Below are 24,689 nucleotides of genomic sequence, written 5' to 3'. Positions count from 1 at the left end.
GTGTGCGTGCGTGTGCGTGCGTGCGTGCGTGCGTGCGTGCGTGCGTGCGTGCGTGCGTGCGTGCGTGTGCGTGCGTGCGTGTGCGTGCGTGCGTGCGTGCGTGCGTGTGTGTGCGTGCGTGCGTGCGTGCGTGCGTGTGTGTGTGTGAGAGAGAGAGAGACACAGGCACAGGTTACATTTTCAACACAAAAGGAAATATATATATTTTTAAATCATATTGAAGAACTTTATCATTGTAGATTATTTTACACTGGGGCAGTCATACATATATCATCATCATCATTCATATACAGAGTTATTCATATACACAAACTGCCTACTGTTCCTTTGCAAAGCCTTCACCTTGCAGAATGCAGTGTGTACACATCCTTTTTGATCCAGAATACAAATCCGGGTTAATCTATCGTTGATTAAACTGAATTAAAACATTAGTACTCTCAGACAACACATTTCTGAAATGGCAAAACAGGAATCAGTTGTAATTTGACCCCCTCCTCTTAATTTTCTTATACAACAAATCAGGACAATTTTATTTTAACAAACACATCGATCTCGCTACCATGGTCGATTTGGAAAAATCTGTTGTTTTAGAAATGTCGTCTGAAATGCCAAGGGATGTGCATAGGCTTCAAGGTTATTTTTGATGGTTATTTCCTGTTCCCCTTGCTTCCTTTGGTCAAGTGGAGTCTTCCAGACGTGTGGAATGTTGGTGGAATGTTGGTTTTCAGTAGAGAGTGCTTTTTTTTACAGCAGGACACTGGGAACACTGATGGACTGACCTTGACGGACAGATGGCGTGTAGCTTGCGAATGTCCAACATGCACGAGACCTCATTCAAATCTCTAAAACATTTCTGTATTTGTTTAGAAGAGACAGTATCTTGTGGAGGTGTGAGTGTGTGTCTGCAGTGGAGAGGGGTGATAACATGTACAGTCAAAATGAAGCAAGATGAAACTGAACTACAATACGTGAATAATGATAGAGTGAGCTTAGAGAAAGTTCAGAATAAAGGCTAATACATAGAGCTGAGGGATTAGTGCTTTTCTAGGTCGGGTCGGTTTTGGTTTGATTCTTAAAAAATAATCACATTTTTCGATTTTGGTTTGAATTATTATTATTTGATTTGAAATGCATTCTGAAATAATGACAATTTTTTTTCTTCATTTGAATGGAAATTCCAAAGCCCAAAATTGTGAACATTCTTATTGCGAAAACATTCCAAATATTCCATTGTCTCGGTCAGGTCCACATTGAGTAGACATCGATAGGAACATAGGAAATTACTCTGAAGTAATACAATATTTCAGTTGTGTATATTACTTGGTGTTTATTTGATGACGTTGTTACTTTTCATTCCTCAAAGTCATCTTATCGCTGTTCAGGCCGTAGCAGTCAGCCAGATAACGTTTTCTCTGTTCTCCTCATATTGTTCTGTCTTTAGTCATCCTATTTAGCTAGGCTAGCTGTACAGCTGTCTAACAAAATCCTTTTACTAGTTCTTCAAATAATATTTGCTTAATGAAAGCTACAACTCCCTTCAGCCAAGTGGCCCACATAGTTCTTGAGTTGATTTATTTTGTGAATTATTTGATTTCTCTCTAGAGAAACAGTGTATTTGGGCTCACACAAAAAAATGAACTAAATGGAATTCAAGTTATTGAACCTACATCACCCGAAATGAATCTCTCAGCACTACTAATAAAGGAGAGGAGTAAAGGATCAATACAGAGGTGTTTGAGAGCCAGATAAACGGAGGCTGGAGTGTTTGTGTGGTTTTCTTCAGTCTGTCCAGCGAGAGAGAAAGAGAATATGCAGGAAAAGAGCTGCAACACAGAGACAGCTGACACATCGATCACACCGACAGCATCACTGCGCAAAATGATACACAGCGTCATCTGGATATGTGTGCAACAAAAAGTTCAACATTCACCTTCTGCTACCGTTTTTGTCAAGCCGTCCAGCATGCACACGTTCAATATAGCCAATGTATTTTACCACACAGAACGCATTACAACTGCCTCTGAAAAACAATGCTGCAAGGCAAACGCAGCGTACCATTGGAAATGAATGTACTTCTGGTGTACGGAAATGCAATGACACTGTGGGTGTAATCGAGGAGAAAAAACCTCAACATCCATGAAAAATGGGGTAATGGGGCCACAGCCGGTAACAGGATGCAGAAGGCTGCAGTGCACTACGAGGGGAGGAGATATAGTACTGTCTCTTTAAAACAAACTTCTACAAAAATGTTGCCTCATAGCTAATACAGACATGACTATATCTATTTGTTTATACAACACTACGGCTAGGTAGTCTGTAAGGGCAGAATCTCATCGGCTGCTGCAGGTCATAATGCAGTAGATGGAGGATTTCAATTGACTGCTGAAGGTCATGTGCAGTACACAGAGGTTTCTGATTGGTTGAGGTGCTTTTCTTTTCCTGAAGGAATGATGTGAGTTTTTCATAGAGAATAATAGAGGCCTCAAGTGACCAAAAGGTCCTATTAGCATGGGCAGCTAAGGGCTTCCACCATGCTTCGGTCCTTTTAAAGTAGTCAAAGTAGTCAGCTGGGTGGAGATTCCTATGGGTTGTTTCTTCAGTGGTGCTGCCCATGCTGTCACAGATGCGATAATGGCACAGCTATAAAGAGGAGTCCTCTATCTCTATGGAGTTTTCGCAGAGATGCATCGCTGAGGAGGGGGAGAAGGGGAGGGGGAGCTAAAGAGAAGTCAATGGGGAGGGGAGGGGAGAGGTGTTGTTCATAAAGGTCCAGTACGACAGAGAGGGGAGGGGAGGGGGAGAAAGCAGAGGAGAGGACGAGAGGAGAGGAGGAGAGGAGAGGAGGAGAATGCAGAGGAGAGGACGAGAGGAGAGGAGGAGAGGAGAGGAGGAGAAAGCAGAGGAGAGGACGAGAGGAGAGGAGGAGAGGAGAGGAGAGGAGGAGAAAGCAGAGGAGAGGAGAGGAGGGCTTGGTGTTTTTTCCTCAGTAGACCCAGGACACAGGGATCCACTGTGCGTTGGTACAGACCAGGTCTATAGCCTCCTCTAGGTGTCTGATGGTCTCATCTATCTCGTTGTTGATTATGGTCTGGTCAAAGTAATGGGCATAGGTCTTCTGGAGAATCTCTGACTCCTTCTGAAGATGCTGCAATGATTCGTCCTACAGAGAGAGAAAAAGAGGGGGGGAGGAGCGAGGGAACGAGAGAGAGAGAGAGACATAATAAGACACAGACAGAGATGTGATGCCAATAAAGCAGTTTTAAATGAAACTGACAGAGAAAGAGTGAGTGTGTAGAGTGGATGAGTAGGGATTCAGGACAGTGCTTCGGTAGGCCTGGCCCTTGTGTCCTCAGTGAGAGGAGACTGGAGGAGAGAATTGAGCTGGTTTACTGAGGTAATACTACCACACAATAGACCACTACTGACTATGGCCAGCGTTTTCTCTACTCATACTTACTGGCAGCCTCCTGCACCACCTGGGGAGCTGAGAGCCAGTCAACCGAACGCAAGAGAAACGGAAAAATAGAAGCTCACAAAGACTGCATGCAAAATAAACCAGTGAAGAAAGCGATGAGAGAAGAAAAAGAAAATGTCGGAGTGCAGAAAAAAAGAAGAGTGCCAAGAGAGTCATGATACCCAGAAAACCTAGAGGTCAAACAGGGAAATGGTTCCAGTTGTTTTTCCACCTTTCATTTTTCCCATAGGGGATTTTATAAACACTTAAAATAAAGGGCTGTGTTTAGTGTAGGCTTACCCTGTTGTGACATTTTGATAACCGTGTAAATCTCTTTAGGTCAAGGGGACTTTTATTAATATATATGCCTGTATTTATCCCCCAAAAACATGGCTATCGTAAAGAACTACAAAAGCCATAATGATCTGGACGAAACTGCCGAATCGAGGCAAAGGTCAAAATATCTGGATTAACTATCTAATGTTAACTAAACGTAGTAATGAATAAATAGGCTACATTTCTTTAAATGGACAATTCTGTGAACTGTCTTGTGCAAGTTTTAAATGGACACAATACCTGTTAGCAAAGGTTTCAGCTAGAGATGACATGCAGGAGCTTGCAGGGATTTACAGTTTTGCATGATGTCTACTTTGATGCTAATGAGCATTTTCGAATCTGATAGTAAATAGAGCTGAATATATTGATAAAAGTCACCTTGTCTGAGAGAGATTGACATGGTTATCAAAACGTCACACCAGAGTAAATCTACACAAAACACAGCCCTTATATTAAGTGTTTCTAAAATCCCCTATGGGAAAAATGAATGGTGGGAAAATGATTGGAACCGTTTCCCTGTTTGAGCGCAAGGTTTTATAGGTATTATGACACCTCCACTGTGTGGCTCTATAGCTGCAGTGTCCCCAGTTTATAGCTGCAGTGTCCCCAGTTTATAGCTGCAGTGTCCCCAGTTTATAGCTGTAGTGTCCCCAGTTTATAGCTGCAGTGTCCCCAGTTTATAGCTGTAGTGTCCCCAGTTTATAGCTGCAGTGTCCCCAGTTTATAGCTGCAGTGTCCCCAGTTTATAGCTGTAGTGTCCCCAGTTTATAGCTGCAGTGTCCCCAGTTTATAGCTGCAGTGTCCCCAGTTTATAGCTGCAGTGTCCCCAGTTTATAGCTGCAGTGTCCCCAGTTTATAGCTGCAGTGTCCCCAGTTTATAGCTGCAGTGTCCCCAGTTTATAGCTGCAGTGTCCCCAGTTTATAGCTGTAGTGTCCCCAGTTTATAGCTGCAGTGTCCCCAGTTTATAGCTGCAGTGTCCCCAGTTTATAGCTGCAGTGTCCCCAGTTTATAGCTGCAGTGTCCCCAGTTTATAGCTGCAGTGTCCCCAGTTTATAGCTGTAGTGTCCCCAGTTTATAGCTGTAGTGTCCCCAGTTTATAGCTGCAGTGTCCCCAGTTTATAGCTGCAGTGTCCCCAGTTTATAGCTGCAGTGTCCCCAGTTTATAGCTGCAGTGTCCCCAGTTGACTGTGTGTGTGTGTGTGTGTGTGTGTGTGTGTGTGTGTGTGTGTGTGTGTGTGTGTGTGTGTGTGTGTGTGTGTGTGTGTGTGTGTGTGTGTGTGTGTGTGTGTTACCTCATTGATGCCAGGGGTAATGGTTGGTGCAGCAATGAAAACAACGTAAGGAGCAAACTCCGCTGTCCGCAGGACCTTCAGGGCCTAATGGAGAATTGGTTACAGGTCAGCTGGGCTGTTTGTATGTGACAAGACCTGCCTGAGAAGACCCTCGGCTTTCACAAGCACACATGACAAAACACCTAGATTATGTGGAATGTTTAGTTCACACTGTAGAGATAGAGGACTCCAGTGCCCAGAAGCCCATTTCGTATGGCCAGTGCCATTGAGGATGTTCACCATTTTGAAGTAGTCAACTAGGTGGGACTTCCTATGGGTTAAGGAAGGATCACATAATCCATCCAGGTTATCAGGAAGGATCAGCCAATGAATTACACTGGTGAGACAACATCCCATAACTGAAGGTGGCAGTGAATTGCCAACCTTGGATTTACACCTGTTCAAACAACACACTCTAGGTGGCAGTATGCCCCCTTTCGGTTTGTTAACCAACTCATAGAAGTAGTAGAAGAAGAAAATAGACTACTTCAAATTGGAGAAGACTTCAATTGCGCTGCCCATTCTCTCACAGACGCCATAATGAAACAGATACAAGGTTGTGTCCTCTAACTATCTCTATGGTTCACGCAAACACACACACACCCCATAAAGACACACACACACACACACACACACACACACACACACACACACACACACACACACACACACACACACACACACACACACACACACACACACACACACACACACACACACACACACACACACACACACACACACCTGTGGCTCTACGTCCAGTATGGAGATGAGTCCCTGCTCGTGGATCTGGCGGAGGGTCTCTAGCCGCGTGCCGTACATGGCGTCCTCATGACTACCGTACTCCAGGTAGTCATTGTTACTGATGTCCTGCATCATCTGGTCATGTGACACAAAGTAGTAGTTCTTCCCGTTTTCCTCGTCCTTCTTAGGAAGTCTGGTTGTATCTGGGGGAGGGAGGGTGTAAGGATGAGATGAAAGAGAGGAGGAGGGGGTCGGGGAGGGGGTTAAGTAAGAACGATAACCACAACGGATGGTCAAAGTGAGTGAGTGAATCAGTCAGTGTGTAGTATGTTTATGTTAAGACGGCGCCGGAGAGGATGATGTTTTACATGCTCCTAACCAACTGTGCTATTTTGTTAAAAATGGTAAAATCATATGTTTCACCGATTCGTGGCTGAACAACGCGGATACGGATAATATAGAGATGGCGGGACTTTCCATGCACTGGCAGAACAGAGAAGAAGCTACATCTGGTAAGACGAGGGGTGGGTGTGTGTGTCTTTTTGTCAATAACAGCTGGTGTGCGATGCCTAATATTAAAGAAATCTCTAGGTATTGTTCACCTGAGGTAGAGTACCTTATGATAAGCTGTAGACCACACTATCTACCAAGAGAGTTCTCATCTATATTATTCGTAGCCGTCTATTTACCACCACAGACTTCTGCTGGCACTAAGACCACACTCAAACAACTCTATAAGGCCATAAGCAAACAAGAAAATGCTCATCCAGAAGCGGCGCTCCTAGTGGCTGGGGACTTTAATGCAGGCAAACTTAGACCACCTTTACTCCACACACAGAGATGCATACAAAACTCTCCCCCGCCCTCCATTTGGCAAATCTGACCACAATTCTATCCTCCTGATTCCTGCTTACAAGCAATAATTAAAGCAGGAAGTATCAATGACACACTCAATATGGAAGTGGTCAGATGATGCGAATGCTACGCTACAGGACTGTTTTTCTAGCACAGACTGGACTATGTTCCGGGTATTCATTCAATGGCATTGAGGAGTATACTGCCTCAGTCATCGGCTTCATCAATAAGCGCATCAACAACGTTGTCAGGCAACATCCGCATTGAGCTAAAGACTAGAGCAACCGATTTCAAGGAGCGGAACACTAAGCGGACACTTAGAAGAAATCCTGCTATGCCCCCAAAAGAACCATCAAACAAGCAAATCACCAATACAGGATTAAGGTTGAATCCTACTACACCGGCTCTGATGCTCATTGGATGTTTCAGGGCTTGAAAACTATTACGGACTACAAAGGGAAGATGCGAGCTGCCCAGTGACGCCGAGCCTACCAGACGAGCTAAATACCTTTTATGCTCGCTTTGAGGCAAGCAACACTGAAGCATGCACGAGAGCACCAGCTGTTCTGGATGACTGTGTGATAACGGTCTCGGTAGCCGATGTGAGAAAGACCTTTAAACAGGTCAACATCCACAAAGTCGCGGGGCCAGACAGATTACCAGGACATGTACTCAAAGCATGATAGGCTGGTCATGGCTCACATCAACAACATCCTCCCGGATACCCTAGACCCACTCCAATTTGCACACCGCCCCAACAGATCCACAGATGACGCAATCTCAATCGCACTCCACACCGCCCTTTCACACCTGGACAACAGGAACACCTATGTGAGAATGATGTTCATTGATTACAGGTCAGCGTTCAACACCATAGTGCCCACGAAGCTCATCACTAAGATAAGGACCCTGGGACTAAATACCTCCCTCTGCAAACTGGATCCTGGACTTCCTAACGGGCTGCCCCCAGGTGGTAAGGGTTGGCAACAACACGTCTGCAACACTGATTCTCAACACTGGGGCCTCTCAGGGGTGTGTATTTAGTCCCATCCTGTACTCCCTGTTCACCCACGACTGCGTGGCCAAACACGGCTCCAACACCATCATTAAGTTTGCTGACGACACAACAGTGGTAGGTCTGATCACCGACAATGATGAGGCAGCCTATAGGGAGGAGGGCAGAGAACTGGCAGCGTGGTGCCAGGACAACAACATCTCCCTCAATGTGAGCAAGACAAAGGAGCTGATCGTGGACTGCAGGAAAAGGTGGGTTGAACAGTCCCCCATTAACATCGACGGGGCTGTAGTGGAGCGGATCGAAAGTTTCAAGTTCCTTGGTGTCCACAACGCCAACAGACTATCATCATCCAAACACACCAAGACATTCGTGAAGAGGGAACGACAAAACCTTTTCCCCTCAGATCCTCAAAAGGTTTTACAGCTGCACCATCGAGAACATTCTGAACGGTTGCATCACTGCCTGGTATGGCAACTGCTCGGCAGCTGACCGTAAGGTGCTACAGAAGGTCGTGCGTACAGCCCAGTACATCTCTGGGGCCAAGCTTACTGCCTATATAATAGGATGTATCAGTGGAAAGTCCATAAAATTGTCAGAGACTCCAGTCACCAAAGTCATAGACTGTTTTCTCTGCTACCGCATGGCAAGCGGTACCAGAGTACCAAGTCTAGGACCAAAAGGCTCCTTAACAGCTTCTACCCCAAAACCAAAAGACTGCTGAACAATTAATCAAATGGCCACCTGACGATTTACATTGACACGCCCCCCTCCATTTGTTTTGTACACTGCTGCTACTCGCTGTTTACTATCTATGCATAGTCCCTACACCCCTAATTACATGTACACATTACCTCAACTAACCTGTACCTCCACACACTGACTTGGTACCAGTACCCTCTGTATAAAGCCTCGTTATTGTTATTTTGTTGTTTTACTTTTATATTATTTGTAACTTTTGTTTATTTGGTAAATATTTTCTAAACTCTTCTTGAACTGCACTATTGGTAAAAGGCTTGTAAGTAAGAACTTCACTGTTAAGGTCTAAACTTGTTGTATTCGGCGCATGTAACAAATCAATTTAGATTTGAATTGATTTATTGTCTGTGAAATGGGGTATATGAATCTCTGTGTGTGTGTGTGTGTGTGTGTGTGTGTGTGTGTGTGTGTGTGTGTGTGTGTGTGTGTGTGTGTGTGTGTGTGTGTGTGTGTGTGTGTGTGTCTTACGTGGGATTGGGTAGGCAAATCTGTTGGGGTGTTTTGTGATTAGTGTGTTCTTGATGTGTCTTCTGCCCACTCCATGGGCCCCTGTAGAAGAGAGAGCCCTCAGTCAGAACTGAGAACACCACCTAGTACCCTTAGCCAATACAGCATTATCCTTTATAATGCCAGATGATATTTCTACTTACCTAACAAGACTAGTGTTTTCCTCTTGAACGCAGGCAGTTTCACTACCTCTTCATACGTGACAAGATCTAATTGGTCGAATACTGGAGAAAGGGAGGCAAGGGAAGAGAGAGGGAAAGTGAGACACTATGAAAGAGAGGTAAAGACGGACACCCAGAGAAGGGCATCTTACACGGGGACAACACAGGACCCTAACATTAAGGTGAGAGAATGCCTGGGACAGTTAGTTGGGCATGGAGACAATGAACATAGCCTGGGGACTTGAGTGTTTCAACATACAACAACACTAGGACTGAGAAGGACAAGGTTGCTGAAACAGAAACAGACAAGCACCCAGGCTAGCCATGAGATGAAGAGGTAGACATTTTGTCTGTGACAATTAGTGACAGTTATTGACAATTAGTGACAGTTATTGACAATTAGTGACAGTCGGGAGATAATTCACAATTAGGGAATGATCTATGATGTTACAAGGAGAGATAGAGCTTGATCTTCTCCCTTGGAGTCTTATAAGTACAATGCCCTGTATGTCCTTAAACGTGACATCATTAAGTCAAATAGCTAAATCAGAGGAGTGATTTATTATAACCCAGTCTAAAGCCCTAATCCAATGAGATGAAGAAGAGAGATTTGTGTAAGACTGTTCACACATGACGGGACAACGATGGAGAATATTGTGTTTTCCTTCTGGTCTGATGTGACCTCTGTGACGATCATGACATTCTGTCACCCGGTTATTGTCATTATAGACACTGCCGGTCTCAGGATAATTGACAATTAATTAACATAAACCAGATTAGCGTCTCCAGGCCTCCATGCATACAAGTCACATACAAGCCTATAATGTGCACCTGTGGAACATCTACATTTAAAAAGTGATACCACAATGTATGTGTTTTACGTTTGTATTTATTGATATATAAAACGATGGATGGACAGAAGAGCTGAATGAGAGAACACAGGACGCGACACTCCTGGGTGTCTGTACAGCATACAGCAAAGAGCATATGTTCTTACCCAGCATACATTACACCTCTACTGAACCTAACAGCTGTGTCTGACAGGGGAAATACAACACTCAGTACGCCATGTACAGTACTCTGTCTGGAATAGAAGCTCTCTCTCTCTCTCTCTCTCTCTCTCTCGGCTCTGTTCTCTCATTGGCTGGCATGTGTCCTTGAACTTGTGCCGACCTTTAACCTTATGTGTCCCATTCTGAGAATGACGCTCAGGGATATCAAATGGGGAATCTTTCCCAGAGGAATATATGTATAATGTTAAAATTCAACTAACTACATCTGAAACACACAACACCAAAATAAACTAAATACATGGGTGAGGAGGAAAACCAAAAAACACACACATGCAAATACACAGACAAACTGCAAAGCTACGTTCTATCTGTTTTGTGCTGGATCTCTGTTGCTCTGAGCAGGTGCAACAGGAACAAAATGGAAACGTTGGGAGTAGTGCTGAGCAATTAGTGCTTTTTTGAGGTCAGTTCGTTTTCGGGTTTGATTGTTCAAACATAATCCCGGTTTTCAATTTCGGTTTCGATTTTTGGGGGTTGGATGCTGTAACAACACAGTAAACAATTAATACAAGTCCCATGATGGTAGTGACTGTCCATTACTGTCTATGATTTATTAACCATCATTTATTCACATTACTTTAACTCAGTATTTCAGTTGTTGTGTATATTACATAAACTATATTGAATATTGGCCTGTTGGAAACTACAACTCCCTACTACAGTGCACAGTTCAGGCTGAATCTGATTTAACTCTAGGGAAACTGTGCAATGTGTTGACTGAGCTCACAGAAAAAAAACGAACAAAATGCAATTCAAATAATTGAACCAACGTCACACAATTTCAGTAAATCGCTCAGCACTAGTTAGGAGTGACAGCTGGTCAACTGAAAGGTTCATTATAACGCAAATAAAACAATTGATGAGAGGCAGAATGAGACAGACTGAGAGACAGAGACATAGATACAGAGACATAGAGAGAGAGACATAGAGAGAGAGACATAGAGAGAGAGACATAGATACAGAGACATAGATACAGAGACATAGAGAGAGAGACATAGAGAGAGAGACATAGAGAGAGAGAGAGAGAGAGAGAGAGAGAGAGAGAGAGAGAGAGAGAAGGAGAGAGAGAGAGAGAGAGAGAGAGAGAGAGAGAGAGAGAGAGAGAGAGAGAGAGAGAGAAAGAGTAGGAGAGAGAGAGAGAGAGAGAGAGAAAGAGTAGGAGAGAGAGTGAGAGAGAGACAAAAGAGGCGTTAGCTAGCCAGCAACTGTCACTGGTTGTTACTTACATGCAGAGAGGCCGTTTGGAGGGGGACAGCATGAGAGATGGACAGGGGTTCAGTTACACAACAATATAGAAGTTACCATAGATACAGCAATACAACAATACAACTCTGAAGCAGCAAAGCTCTGATGCACTGCTTTATATTACTAACCAAACGGAGTAGGATGAAGTTGCTCCCAGACACTGATCTAAGGCCAGTTTTTGTATTTTAAGATCAGGATTTGGGCAGGGTATACTGACCTGACCTTAGATACTGTATGTGTCTAAAGGGCAACTTCTTCTAATGATTCATCTTTATAGAGTTAAAATGGGACCTAATCATAGGCCTCATACTGCGAACATGCTGCCAGCTATCCCCTACATCACCTCTCATTCTCTCACATGCTGCCAGCTATCCCCCACATCAACTCTCATTCTCTCACATGCTGCCAGCTATCCCCTACATCAACTCTCATTCTCTCACATGCTGCCAGCTATCCCCCACATCACCTCTCATTCTCTCACATGCTGCCAGCTATCCCCCACATCACCTCTCATTCTCTCACATGCTGCCAGCTATCCCCTACATCACCTCTCATTCTCTCACATGCTGCCAGCTATCCCCCACATCACCTCTCATTCTCTCACATGCTGCCAGCTATCCCCTACATCACCTCTCATTCTCTCACATGCTGCCAGCTATCCCCCACATCACCTATCATTCTCTCACATGCTGCCAGCTATCCCCTACATTACCTCTCATTCTCTCACATGCTGCCAGCTATCCCCTACATTACCTCTCATTCTCTCACATGCTGCCAGCTATCCCCTACATCACCTCTCATTCTCTCACATGCTGCCAGCTATCCCCCACATCACCTCTCATTCTCTCACATGCTGCCAGCTATCCCCTACATCACCTCTCATTCTCTCACATGCTGCCAGCTATCCCCCACATCACCTATCATTCTCTCACATGCTGCCAGCTATCCCCTACATTACCTCTCATTCTCTCACATGCTGCCAGCTATCCCCTACATCACCTCTCATTCTCTCACATGCTGCCAGCTATCCCCACATCACCTCTCATTCTCTCACATGCTGCCAGCTATCCCCCACATCACCTTTCATTCTCTCACATGCTGCCAGCTATCCCCTACATCACCTCTCATTCTCTCACATGCTGCCAGCTATCCCCTACATCACCTCTCATTCTCTCACATGCTGCCAGCTATCCCCTACATCACCTCTCATTCTCTCACATGCTGCCAGCTATCCCCCACATCACCTCTCATTCTCTCACATGCTGCCAGCTATCCCCCACATCACCTCTCATTCTCTCACATGCTGCCAGCTATCCCCTACATCACCTCTCATTCTCTCACATGCTGCCAGCTATCCCCTACATCACCTCTCATTCTCTCACATGCTGCCAGCTATCCCCTACATCACCTCTCATTCTCTCACATGCTGCCAGCTATCCCCCACATCACCTCTCATTCTCTCACATGCTGCCAGCTATCCCCACATCACCTTTCATTCTCTCACATGCTGCCAGCTATCCCCTACATCACCTCTCATTCTCTCACATGCTGCCAGCTATCCCCTACATCACCTCTCATTCTCTCACATGCTGCCAGCTATCCCCCACATCACCTCTCATTCTCTCACATGCTGCCAGCTATCCCCCACATCACCTTTCATTCTCTCACATGCTGCCAGCTATCCCCTACATTACCTCTCATTCTCTCACATGCTGCCAGCTATCCCCTACATCACCTCTCATTCTCTCACATGCTGCCAGCTATCCCCTACATCACCTCTCATTCTCTCACATGCTGCCAGCTATCCCCCACATCACCTCTCATTCTCTCACATGCTGCCAGCTATCCCCACATCACCTTTCATTCTCTCACATGCTGCCAGCTATCCCCCACATCACCTCTCATTCTCTCACATGCTGCCAGCTATCCCCTACATCACCTCTCATTCTCTCACATGCTGCCAGCTATCCCCTACATCACCTCTCATTCTCTCACATGCTGCCAGCTATCCCCCACATCACCTCTCATTCTCTCACATGCTGCCAGCTATCCCCACATCACCTCTCATTCTCTCACATGCTGCCAGCTATCCCCCACATCACCTCTCATTCTCTCACATGCTGCCAGCTATCCCCTACATCACCTCTCATTCTCTCACATGCTGCCAGCTATCCCCTACATCACCTCTCATTCTCTCACATGCTGCCAGCTATCCCCTACATCACCTCTCATTCTCTCACATGCTGCCAGCTATCCCCTACATCACCTCTCATTCTCTCACATGCTGCCAGCTATCCCCTACATCACCTCTCATTCTCTCACATGCTGCCAGCTATCCCCTACATCACCTCTCATTCTCTCACATGCTGCCAGCTTTCCCCTACATCACCTCTCATTCTCTCACATGCTGCCAGCTATCCCCTACATCACCTCTCATTCTCTCACATGCTGCCAGCTATTCACCACATCACCTCTCATTCTCTCACATGCTGCCAGCTATCCCCCACATCACCTCTCATTCTCTCACATGCTGCCAGCTATCCCCCACATCACCTCTCATTCTCTCACATGCTGCCAGCTATCCACCACATCACCTCTCATTCTCTCACATGCTGCCAGCTATCCCCTACATCACCTCTCATTCTCTCACATGCTGCCAGCTATCCCCCACATCACCTCTCATTCTCTCACATGCTGCCAGCTATCCCCTACATCACCTCTCATTCTCTCACATGCTGCCAGCTATCCCCTACATCACCTCTCATTCTCTCACATGCTGCCAGCTATCCCCTACATCACCTCTCATTCTCTCACATGCTGCCAGCTATCCCTACATCACCTCTCATTCTCTCACATGCTGCCAGCTATCCCCCACATCACCTCTCATTCTCTCACATGCTGCCAGCTATCCCCTACATCACCTCTCATTCTCTCACATGCTGCCAGCTATCCCCTACATCACCTCTCATTCTCTCACATGCTGCCAGCTATCCCCTACATCACCTCTCATTCTCTCACATGCTGCCAGCTATCCCCCACATCACCTCTCATTCTCTCACATGCTGCCAGCTATCCCCCACATCACCTCTCATTCTCTCACATGCTGCCAGCTATCCCCCACATCACCTCTCATTCTCTCACATGCTGCCAGCTATCCCCCACATCACCTCTCATTCTCTCCTCTACTACTTTAGCTCCCCCTCCCTGTCCCTGCTCCCCCTCCCTGTCCCTGCTCCCCCTCCCTGTCCCTGCTCCCCCTCCTCATACGCACGTTGATTTAATGTCATCAGTCTTGCCCAGGGTTTGGCATTAGGGCTAGCAGCATGGTTAGGTTTAAAATCAGATTTGATGACTTTGTGGCTATGCTAACTAGTGAACACTCTGCAGAGCTGCTTCCAGTACATGGGTCATCTCTTTAAATGCCAACCTGCATACATACACCCAGCTGTGCCCGATACCCAGCTCAACTCCCATAATTCCTTGGGAACAGCTCACGGCAGATGTAGGCTGACATGTGAAAACATCTTTACACAATTAACTGGGAGGGGACAAAAAAATGAATTCTCCCAACAACAACATATATATAATACCCTCTCTCCTCTCCAGGCTTCTCAGTGAACAGGACTGATGGAGAGGCTGACAGCTGATCTCTGGTCAGTGATGCTCTGCTGTTACTGGTTACTGTTGTCATTTGAGCTGCTCCATAGACGCACATGGCAGTGTCAGTTTGTCCTGCACATTGACCATGGCCTGGTCTCCAGAGATCACAGAGACCAGAGATCACAGACACCAGACATCACAGACACCAGACACCACCGACACCAGAGACCACAGACACCAGACACCACAGACACCAGACATCACAGACACCAGACATCACCGACACCAGAGACCACAGAGACCAGAGATCACAGAGACCAGAGATCACAGACACCAGACATCACAGACACCAGACACCACCGACACCAGAGACCACAGACACCAGACACCACAGACACCAGACACCACAGACACCAGAGACCACAGACACCACGGACACCAGAGACCACAGACACCAGAGACCACAGACACCACAGACACCAGAGACCACAGACACCAGAGACCAGACACCACAGACACCAGAGATCATAGACACACACACAAACACACACACACACACACACACACACACACACACACACACACACACACACACACACACACACACACACACACACACACACACACACACACACACACACACACACACACACACACACACACACATTCACACACACACACACACACTGCCAGCTATCCCCACACATCACCTCTCATTCTCTCACATGCTGCCAGCTATCCCCTACATCACCTCTCATTCTCTCACATGCTGCCAGCTATCCCCTACATCACCTCTCATTCTCTCACATGCTGCCAGCTATACCCCACATCACCTCTCATTCTCTCACATGCTGCCAGCTATCCCCACATCACCTCTCATTCTCTCACATGCTGCCAGCTATCCCCTACATCACCTCTCATTCTCTCACATGCTGCCAGCTATCCCCTACATCACCTCTCATTCTCTCACATGCTGCCAGCTATCCCCTACATCACCTCTCATTCTCTCACATGCTGCCAGCTATCCCCCACATCACCTCTCATTCTCTCACATGCTGCCAGCTATCCCCTACATCACCTCTCATTCTCTCACATGCTGCCAGCTATCCCCCACATCACCTCTCATTCTCTCACATGCTGCCAGCTATCCCCCACATCACCTCTCATTCTCTCACATGCTGCCAGCTATCCCCTACATCACCTCTCATTCTCTCACATGCTGCCAGCTATCCCCTACATCACCTCTCATTCTCTCACATGCTGCCAGCTATCCCCCACATCACCTCTCATTCTCTCACATGCTGCCAGCTATCCCCTACATCACCTCTCATTCTCTCACATGCTGCCAGCTATCCCCTACATCACCTCTCATTCTCTCACATGCTGCCAGCTATCCCCCACATCACCTCTCATTCTCTCACATGCTGCCAGCTATCCCCTACATCACCTCTCATTCTCTCACATGCTGCCAGCTATCCCCTACATCACCTCTCATTCTCTCACATGCTGCCAGCTATCCCCTACATCACCTCTCATTCTCTCACATGCTGCCAGCTATCCCCTACATCACCTCTCATTCTCTCACATGCTGCCAGCTATCCCCCACATCACCTCTCATTCTCTCACATGCTGCCAGCTATCCCCTACATCACCTCTCATTCTCTCACATGCTGCCAGCTATCCCCCACATCACCTCTCATTCTCTCACATGCTGCCAGCTATCCCCTACATCACCTCTCATTCTCTCACATGCTGCCAGCTATCCCCTACATCACCTCTCATTCTCTCACATGCTGCCAGCTATCCCCTACATCACCTCTCATTCTCTCACATGCTGCCAGCTATCCCCTACATCACCTCTCATTCTCTCACATGCTGCCAGCTATCCCCTACATCACCTCTCATTCTCTCACATGCTGCCAGCTATCCCCCACATCACCTCTCATTCTCTCACATGCTGCCAGCTATCCCCTACATCACCTCTCATTCTCTCCTCTACTACTTTAGCTCCCCCTCCCTGTCCCTGCTCCCCCTCCCTGTCCCTGCTCCCCCTCCCTGTCCCTGCTCCCCCTCCTCATACGCACGTTGATTTAATGTCATCAGTCTTGCCCAGGGTTTGGCATTAGGGCTAGCAGCATGGTTAGGTTTAAAATCAGATTTGATGACTTTGTGGCTATGCTAACTAGTGAACACTCTGCAGAGCTGCTTCCAGTACATGGGTCATCTCTTTAAATGCCAACCTGCTCCTCATACACCCAGCTGTGCCCGATACCCAGCTCAACTCCCATAATTCCTTGGGAACAGCTCAGGGCAGATGTAGGCTGACATGTGAAAACATCTTTACACAATTAACTGGGAGGGGACAAAAAAATGAATTCTCCCAACAACAAAATATATATAATACCCTCTCTCCTCTCCAGGCTTCTCAGTGAACAGGACTGGTGGAGAGGCTGACAGCTGATCTCTGGTCAGTGATGCTCTGCTGTTACTGGTTACTGTTGTCATTTGAGCTGCTCCATAGACGCACATGGCAGTGTCAGTTTGTCCTGCACATTGACCCTGGCCTGGTCTCCAGAGATCACAGAGACCAGAGATCACAGACACCAGACATCACAGACACCAGACACCACCGACACCAGAGACCACAGACACCAGACACCACAGACACCAGACACCACAGACACCAGAGACCACAGACACCACAGACACCAGAGACCACAGACACCAGAGACCACAGACACCAGAGACCACAGACACCAGACATCACAGACACCAGACATCACAGACACCAGACATCACCGACACCAGAGACCACAGAGACCAGAGATCACAGAGACCAGAGATCACAGACACCAGACATCACAGACACCAGACACCACCGACACCAGAGACACCAGACACCACAGACACCAGAGACCAGACACCACGGACACCAGAGACCACAGACACCAGACACCACAGACACCAGACACCACAGACCACAGACACCAGAGACCAGACACCACAGACACCAGAGATCATACACACACACACACACACACACACACACACACACATACACATACACATACACATACACACACACACACACACACACACACACACACACACACACACACACACACACACACACACACACACTGTACATACCAATTTGATAACTGCTCACTCACACACACCCTCATATCTGAGCTTGCCCTTACCAGGTCTCCCTGCTATTTCTGGCATGACTATGTCACTGGAGCCAGGGAATTCCCTGCTCTCCCTGTCCTCCCTGGTCCCACATTCCCTCACCACCTCTCCCTTGTTCCTTGACCACACCTCCCTCTCCATTTCCCTCATACCCCCATGCCACCTTCTCACACGTGAGACCCACACATTCCATGAAGTAACAGCTCAGGAACATTCTGACTGCATGACTGTTTACTGTACTGTATGGTATATGCATGCCTTTGACCACATGGAAGTATGTGTGTTTGTGTTTGTGTGTGTGTGTGTACCTGCGTTGTGCTTGGCCAGGTACTTGTCTTTGTACTGTTTCTTTTTCTTGCCAAACCAGGTACAGCTGGCCTGCTGCTCCTGCTTGGTCTTCTCCATGGCTATACACGCCACACGCCTGAAAACATGGCCGGAAATACACACAATGAGAGTTAAACTAAATCACCACCTGATTCTCTTTAGATTTTGATGGAGATCTGGGATCTATCACTGTGTGTGTGTCTTCTCACCACTCCAGGAGGTCTGGTGTTCAATGTGTGTGTGTGTGTGTGTGTGTGTGTGTGTGTGTGTGTGTGTGTGTGTGTGTGTGTGTGTGTGTGTGTGTGTGTGTGTGTGTGTGTGTGTGTGTGTGTGTGTGTGTGTGTGTGTGTGTGTGTGTGTGTGGTGTGTGTATATGTGTGTGTGTGTGTGTGTGTGTGTGTGTGTGTGTGTGTGTGTGTGTGTGTGTGTGTGTGTGTGTGTGTGTGTGTGTGTGTGTGTGTATGTGTGTGTGTGTGCATGTGCGTGTGTGTGTGTGTATGTGTATGTGTGTGTGTATGTGTGTGTGTAGGTCTATATGTGTGTGTGTATGTGTGTGTGTGTGTGTGTGTGTGTGTGTGTGTGTGTGTGTGTGTGTGTGTGTGTGTGTGTGTGTGTGTGTGTGTGTGTGTGTGTCTCCTCACCACTCCTGAAGTTCTGGTGAGGGTATGAGCCCTGCGGTGGCGTTCTTAGTGTTCTCCAGCTTGCCCTGCCACCAGTTGTGGTCATCTTTACTGATGATCTGGACGATGTCACCAACCCGGAAGGGAATCCCAGCCTCCTTGCAGGGTATGAGGTCATCTCTGGAGGGGTCATACTCAAACTGGGCCCTCACGTAGATCTGAGACACATAGACAGTTGTCAGCTAGAGGTCAAGATGGAGTGAGCTGAATGAGTCACGGTTGAGGTAGGGACGGAGGGAGAGAGTGAGGGAAAGAGAAAGAGAAAGAGGGAGGGAGAGGGAGTGAGGGAGGTAGAGGGAAAGAGAGGGAGGGCGGGCGGGAGAGAGGGAGAGAGAGAGATTGAAAGAGAGAGAGAGCAGTTGTGTTGAGGAGATAATTTCCTGTGATGCCCGGTTGCCAGGTTGGAGACCTGGAGAGGAAGGAGTGGTGTGTGGCTGTTTATTTTATTGAACCTTTATTTAACTAGGCAAGTCAGTTAAGAACAAATTCTTATTCATAATGACGGTCTACCAAAAGGCTAAAGGCCTTCTACGGGGACGGGGATTAAACATTTTTAGAATGAAATAAAAACAGGACAAAACACACATCGCGACAAGAGAGACACCACAACACTACAGACCAATGGGTTGCCAGATCAAAGACCTTTCCCTATGGGTAGTTTTACTTCACGGGGGACACTCAAAGAAATAGCTGTGTGGTATAAATGAGCCTCTCTGTCCAGTTGCCAGGTTGGAGACCTGAAGAGGGAGGAGTGGCATCCAGACCAATGGGTTTCCAGGATGGAAACCCGGAGAGGGAGGAGTGGCTTCTGGCTGTACATACCAATGGGTTGCCAGATTGGAGACCTGAAGAGGGAGGAGTGTCATCCAGACCAATGGGTTGCCAGGATGGAAACCCGGAGAGGGAGGAGTGGCTTCTGGCTGTACATACCAATGGGTTGCCAGGTTGGAGACCTTTCCCTATGGGCAGTAGGGATGGGCGGTATACAGTATACAGTACTGATGCAGGGACCGGTTTGGGTTATTACTTTACCTTCTATACCGGTATTTGAATGTTTGGTTTGTAAAATGTGATGCGCCATGTGTTATGTCAATTTTTATAGTTTAGTTCGCTACTTGAGTCATCTCTCTCCGCTTTCTCTCTGCCACTTTCCACACAGACCTAGCCACGCCCCCTGTCACTCAAGGAGTGCATTTGATGTTCTCAACCACGAGATACTTGCATTCAGTCTGCATGGTCAATGCAGCATGTTGATGACAACGATGCTGTTTTCACTTTGCTTCTTAATATAAATCCACTAGTGTTCTATAATGACACTATTAGTTTGTGTTTCATACATCAGCAAACAGCTAGTTTGTCTTTTCTTAGCAAGTTGCCCTAAATCTTGTGAGGTGCTAATCATTAGCCGCTATTGCTAATAGCTAGCTAGCTAATAAATGTACTAAGTAATAGCAAAAGTAGCTAGTTAATACAGCCTGATAATACCAGTGATTGTGTAGCCCTAAAATCAACATGTTGTTTGTGCAACAGTATCTTCTAAATCAAAGAGGAATATGCAAAGCAAGCATATGTTAGCTATATGAAGTGGCAAAGAGAAAACATACAATGTAGTCAAAGCTTATAGGGTCCACTAGGAAATACTTATCAACACTTTAGTTCCTACCCTGGCACAATTACTCCTCCTTGGCAATTTAATTTGTTGGCATCTCACACAACACTGTATTCAAAGTGCCCACTATTATATTCTAACTATAAAATTAGAATAGTCATTCTATTTCCATGATTCCAACAGTGTTGCTCTAATTCGCAAGTCAAATCGCAATTGCAATATTTGGTTAAAAATAAGTCCAAGTTTATTTGCGTATATCGTGCAGCCCTATGTGGCAGTGTGGAAATGATCTCAATAGAGCAAAGGTGTAAAGTACTTAAGTAAAAATACTTTCAAGTACTACTTTAGTAAAAATACTTTCAAGTACTACTTAAGTCGTTTTTTTGTATCTGTACTTTACTATTGTTGACAACTTTTACTTCACTACATTCCTCAAGACAATACTGTACTTTTTACTCCATACATTTTCCCTGACACCTAAAAGTACTCGTTGCATTTTGAATGCTTAGCAGGACAGGAAAACGGTCCAATTCCCTTGTCAAGAGAACATCCCTGGTCATCTACTAGGACTCACTAAACACAAATGCTTTGTTTGTAAATTATGTTTGAGTGTTGGAGTGTGCCCCTGGCTATCCGTTAATTACTAAATTACTAAAAAAACAAGAAAATAGTGCCATCTGGTTTTCCTTTTGATACTTAAGTACATTTTATCAATTTCATTTACTTTTGATACTTAAGTATATTTAAACCAAATACTTTTAGACAAGTAGTATTTTACTGGGTGACTCACTTGAGTAATTTTCAATTAACGTATCTATACGTTTACTCAAGTATGACAATTGAGTACTTTTTCCACCCTGCAATTGAGTGCAGGAAATGCAGAAATGATAAAAGTGCTGAAATTTGTTTTGGTTGAAGTTGAATTGAACAGTATAAAACAATCAGAATGGAGAAAGATTGAAATCACTGCGAATGTATGTGTTGCCACCCTAGGATCACTCACTAATAAAGCAAATGTAGAACTTTTATTAATCAAGTACCGTCATACCGTCCAATTTAAAAAAAATACCGTGATATAATATTTTGGCCATATCGCCCGGCCCTAGAGGCTGCCTGGTACAAAAAACACGAGTTGTGGTATTAATCAACATCTTTCTTCAGAGGCAGTACAAAGAAGAGGAAAGGCCACCCCTCAGAGCCTGGTTCCTCTCTAGGTTTCTTCCTAGGGTCCTACCTTTCTAGGGAATTTTTCCTAGCCACTGTGCTTCTACATCTGCATTGTTTGCTGTTTGTGGATTTTAGGCTGGGTTTCCGTATAAGCACTTTGTGACATCTGCTGATGTAAAAAGGGCTTCATAAACAAATGTGATTTGATTTGATTTGACTGATATAAATGGCACAGGGATCGTTAACACAGAGTTGTCTCTTTAGAATCTCTCATGGATCGTTAACACAGAGTTGTCTCTTTAGAATCTCTCAGGGATCGATAACACAGGGTTGTCTCTTTAGAATCTCTCATGGATCGTTAACACAGAGTTGTCTCTTTAGAATCTCTCATGGATCGTTAACACAGAGTTATCTCTCAGGGATCGTTAACACAGGGTTGTCTCTTTAGAATCTCTCATGGATCGTTAACACAGAGTTGTCTCTTTAGAATCTCTCATGGATCGTTAACACAGAGTTGTCTCTTTAGAATCTCTCATGGATCGTTAACACAGAGTTGTCTCTTTAGAATCTCTCATGGATCGTTAACACAGAGTTGTCTCTTTAGAATCTCTCATGGATTGTTAACACAGAGTTGTCTCTTTAGAATCTCTCATGGATTGTTAACACAGAGTTGTCTCTTTAGAATCTCTCAGGAATCGTTAACACAGAGTTGTCTCTTTAGAATCTCTCATGGATTGTTAACACAGAGTTGTCTCTTTAGAATCTCTCTTTGAACTTGTTAAAACATATGTTCTGTATCACTGACTGATTCAACACACCTTTAGCACCAGAGTACCAGGCTTGTGCAGTGTCTGATAAGACCTGTTCATACGTTCATATTTAATACATTTCTCTGAGAAGTGTATTGAGACCTTGTGATAATGCACTCTGAATACAGTAAGACTTGACTAGTTGCAATAATCAAAAGGCTGTGGTTTTTCATTGTGGTTTTAGTCGTATTAGACTGTAAGATTCTACTATATGGGATGTTGTTTAGGAGAAAAAAAAAGATTCCTATTACAGTCATCTAAGGGAATAACTAGGGTGTAGCCATAGAGATAAAACAATTCATAGGATGTCTGCTGTTTTATCTCAATGGTGTAGCACTGTGGAGGCAACACTATATCTTACCTTGACGGACATTTTATCCTTGATTGGAGGTCTGGGTACGACCATCTAGGATGTGAAAGCACCACACACACATCATGCAGTAAAACCACTACAGAGTGTCTACACACACAGTACAGTGAGTAGAGCGCGGGGGAGATAGAGAATGTTAAGCATTAATGCTACTATGGTGATGGATTAACATGGATGATGTCACTTTCAGTGTTGGACGTAAATTCCACTTTAATTAATTTTATTCAGAGGATAAATTGAAATTCACTTAATTTCACGAATTGCCTGTTTCTGTCAAAGAGGATTCAATTCATCCTCTGAAATTGAATTTAAATGGTATTGACCCCAACCCTGGTTATAATGAGGAGACTGGCCCGTTGGAATTCTTTTGAACACGGATTCCTTCCCTTGTTCCTTCTTATAATGAGGAGACTGACCCATTGGGAATTCTTTTAAACATGCATTCCTTCCTTTTTATAACGAGGAGACTGACCCATTGGAATTATTTTAAACACTCATTCCTTCCTTCTTATAATGAGGAGACTGACCCATTGGAATTATTTTAAACACTCATTCCTTCCTTCTTATAATGAGGAGACTGACCCATTGGAATTATTTTAAACATTCATTCTTTCCTTCTTATAATGAGGAGACTGACCCATTGGAATTATTTTAAACACTCATTCTTTCCTTCTTATAACGAGGAGACTGACCCATTGGAATTATTTTAAACACTCATTCCTTCCTTCTTATAATGAGGAGACTGACCCATTGGAATGCTTTTAAACACTCATTCCTTCCTTCTTATAACGAGGAGACTGACCCATTGGAATTATTTTAAACACTCATTCCTTCCTTCTTATAATGAGGAGACTGACCCATTGGAATTCTTTTAAACACTCATTCCTTCCTTCTTATAATGAGGAGACTGACCCATTGGAATTCTTTTAAACACTCATTCCTTCCTTCTTATAATGAGGAGACTGACCCATTGGAATTCTTTTAAACACTCATTCCTTCCTTCTTATAATGAGGAGACTGACCCATTGGAATTATTTTAAACACTCATTCTTTCCTTCTTATAATGAGGAGACTGACCCATTGGAATTATTTTAAACACTCATTCCTTCCTTCTTATAATGAGGAGACTGACCCATTGGAATTATTTTAAACACTCATTCCTTCCTTCTTATAATGAGGAGACTGACCCATTGGAATTCTTTTAAACACTCATTCCTTCCTTCTTATAATGAGGAGACTGACCCATTGGAATTCTTTTAAACACTCATTCCTTCCTTCTTATAATGAGGAGACTGACCCATTGGAATTATTTTAAACACTCATTCCTTCCTTCTTATAATGAGGAGACTGACCCATTGGAATTATTTTAAACACTCATTCTTTCCTTCTTATAATGAGGAGACTGACCCATTGGAATTATTTTAAACACTCATTCCTTCCTTCTTATAATGAGG

At 45.2% G+C, this 24,689-nt stretch overlaps 1 protein-coding gene and 1 long non-coding RNA gene across 17 annotated transcripts in view; both read right to left on the bottom strand.

Moving 5' to 3' along the window:
• Positions 1-172: 172 nt before the first annotated feature.
• The window catches only part of LOC118366590 (peripheral plasma membrane protein CASK-like), a 268,680-nt gene continuing 244,163 nt past the window's right edge, over positions 173-24,689 (bottom strand). For 6 of the 15 annotated variants that reach the window (XM_052493082.1, XM_052493091.1, XM_052493085.1 and 3 more), the window contains 8 exons: positions 23,227-23,271; positions 19,242-19,438; positions 18,582-18,697; positions 9,146-9,226; positions 8,964-9,044; positions 5,867-6,069; positions 5,084-5,167; positions 173-3,160 (listed from right to left, as the gene is read on the bottom strand). In XM_052493082.1, the coding sequence (XP_052349042.1) occupies positions 2,984-3,160; positions 5,084-5,167; positions 5,867-6,069; positions 8,964-9,044; positions 9,146-9,226; positions 18,582-18,697; positions 19,242-19,438; positions 23,227-23,271 (984 nt within the window). In that variant the 3' untranslated portion in view covers positions 173-2,983. The remainder of the gene's footprint in view (positions 3,161-5,083; positions 5,168-5,866; positions 6,070-8,963; positions 9,045-9,145; positions 9,227-18,581; positions 18,698-19,241; positions 19,439-23,226; positions 23,272-24,689) is intronic. The other 9 variants (XM_052493087.1, XM_052493092.1, XM_052493088.1 and 6 more) reach the window with 3 other exon arrangements.
• On the bottom strand, positions 12,571-14,306 carry LOC127914994 (uncharacterized). Of its 2 annotated transcripts, XR_008089757.1 has the most exons (4): positions 13,912-14,306; positions 13,380-13,624; positions 13,012-13,093; positions 12,571-12,889 (listed from the first exon to the last, which is right to left on the bottom strand). It is a non-coding gene; the product is annotated as an uncharacterized LOC127914994 (long non-coding RNA). The 2 variants fall into 2 exon arrangements; XR_008089756.1 differs by having other exon boundaries at positions 13,380-14,306.

Source organism: Oncorhynchus keta, chromosome 34 (genome assembly GCF_023373465.1).
Source record: "Oncorhynchus keta strain PuntledgeMale-10-30-2019 chromosome 34, Oket_V2, whole genome shotgun sequence".
In the NCBI taxonomy this organism is placed as follows: domain Eukaryota; kingdom Metazoa; phylum Chordata; class Actinopteri; order Salmoniformes; family Salmonidae; genus Oncorhynchus; species Oncorhynchus keta.
This window is presented reverse-complemented; position numbering and strand designations above follow the sequence as displayed.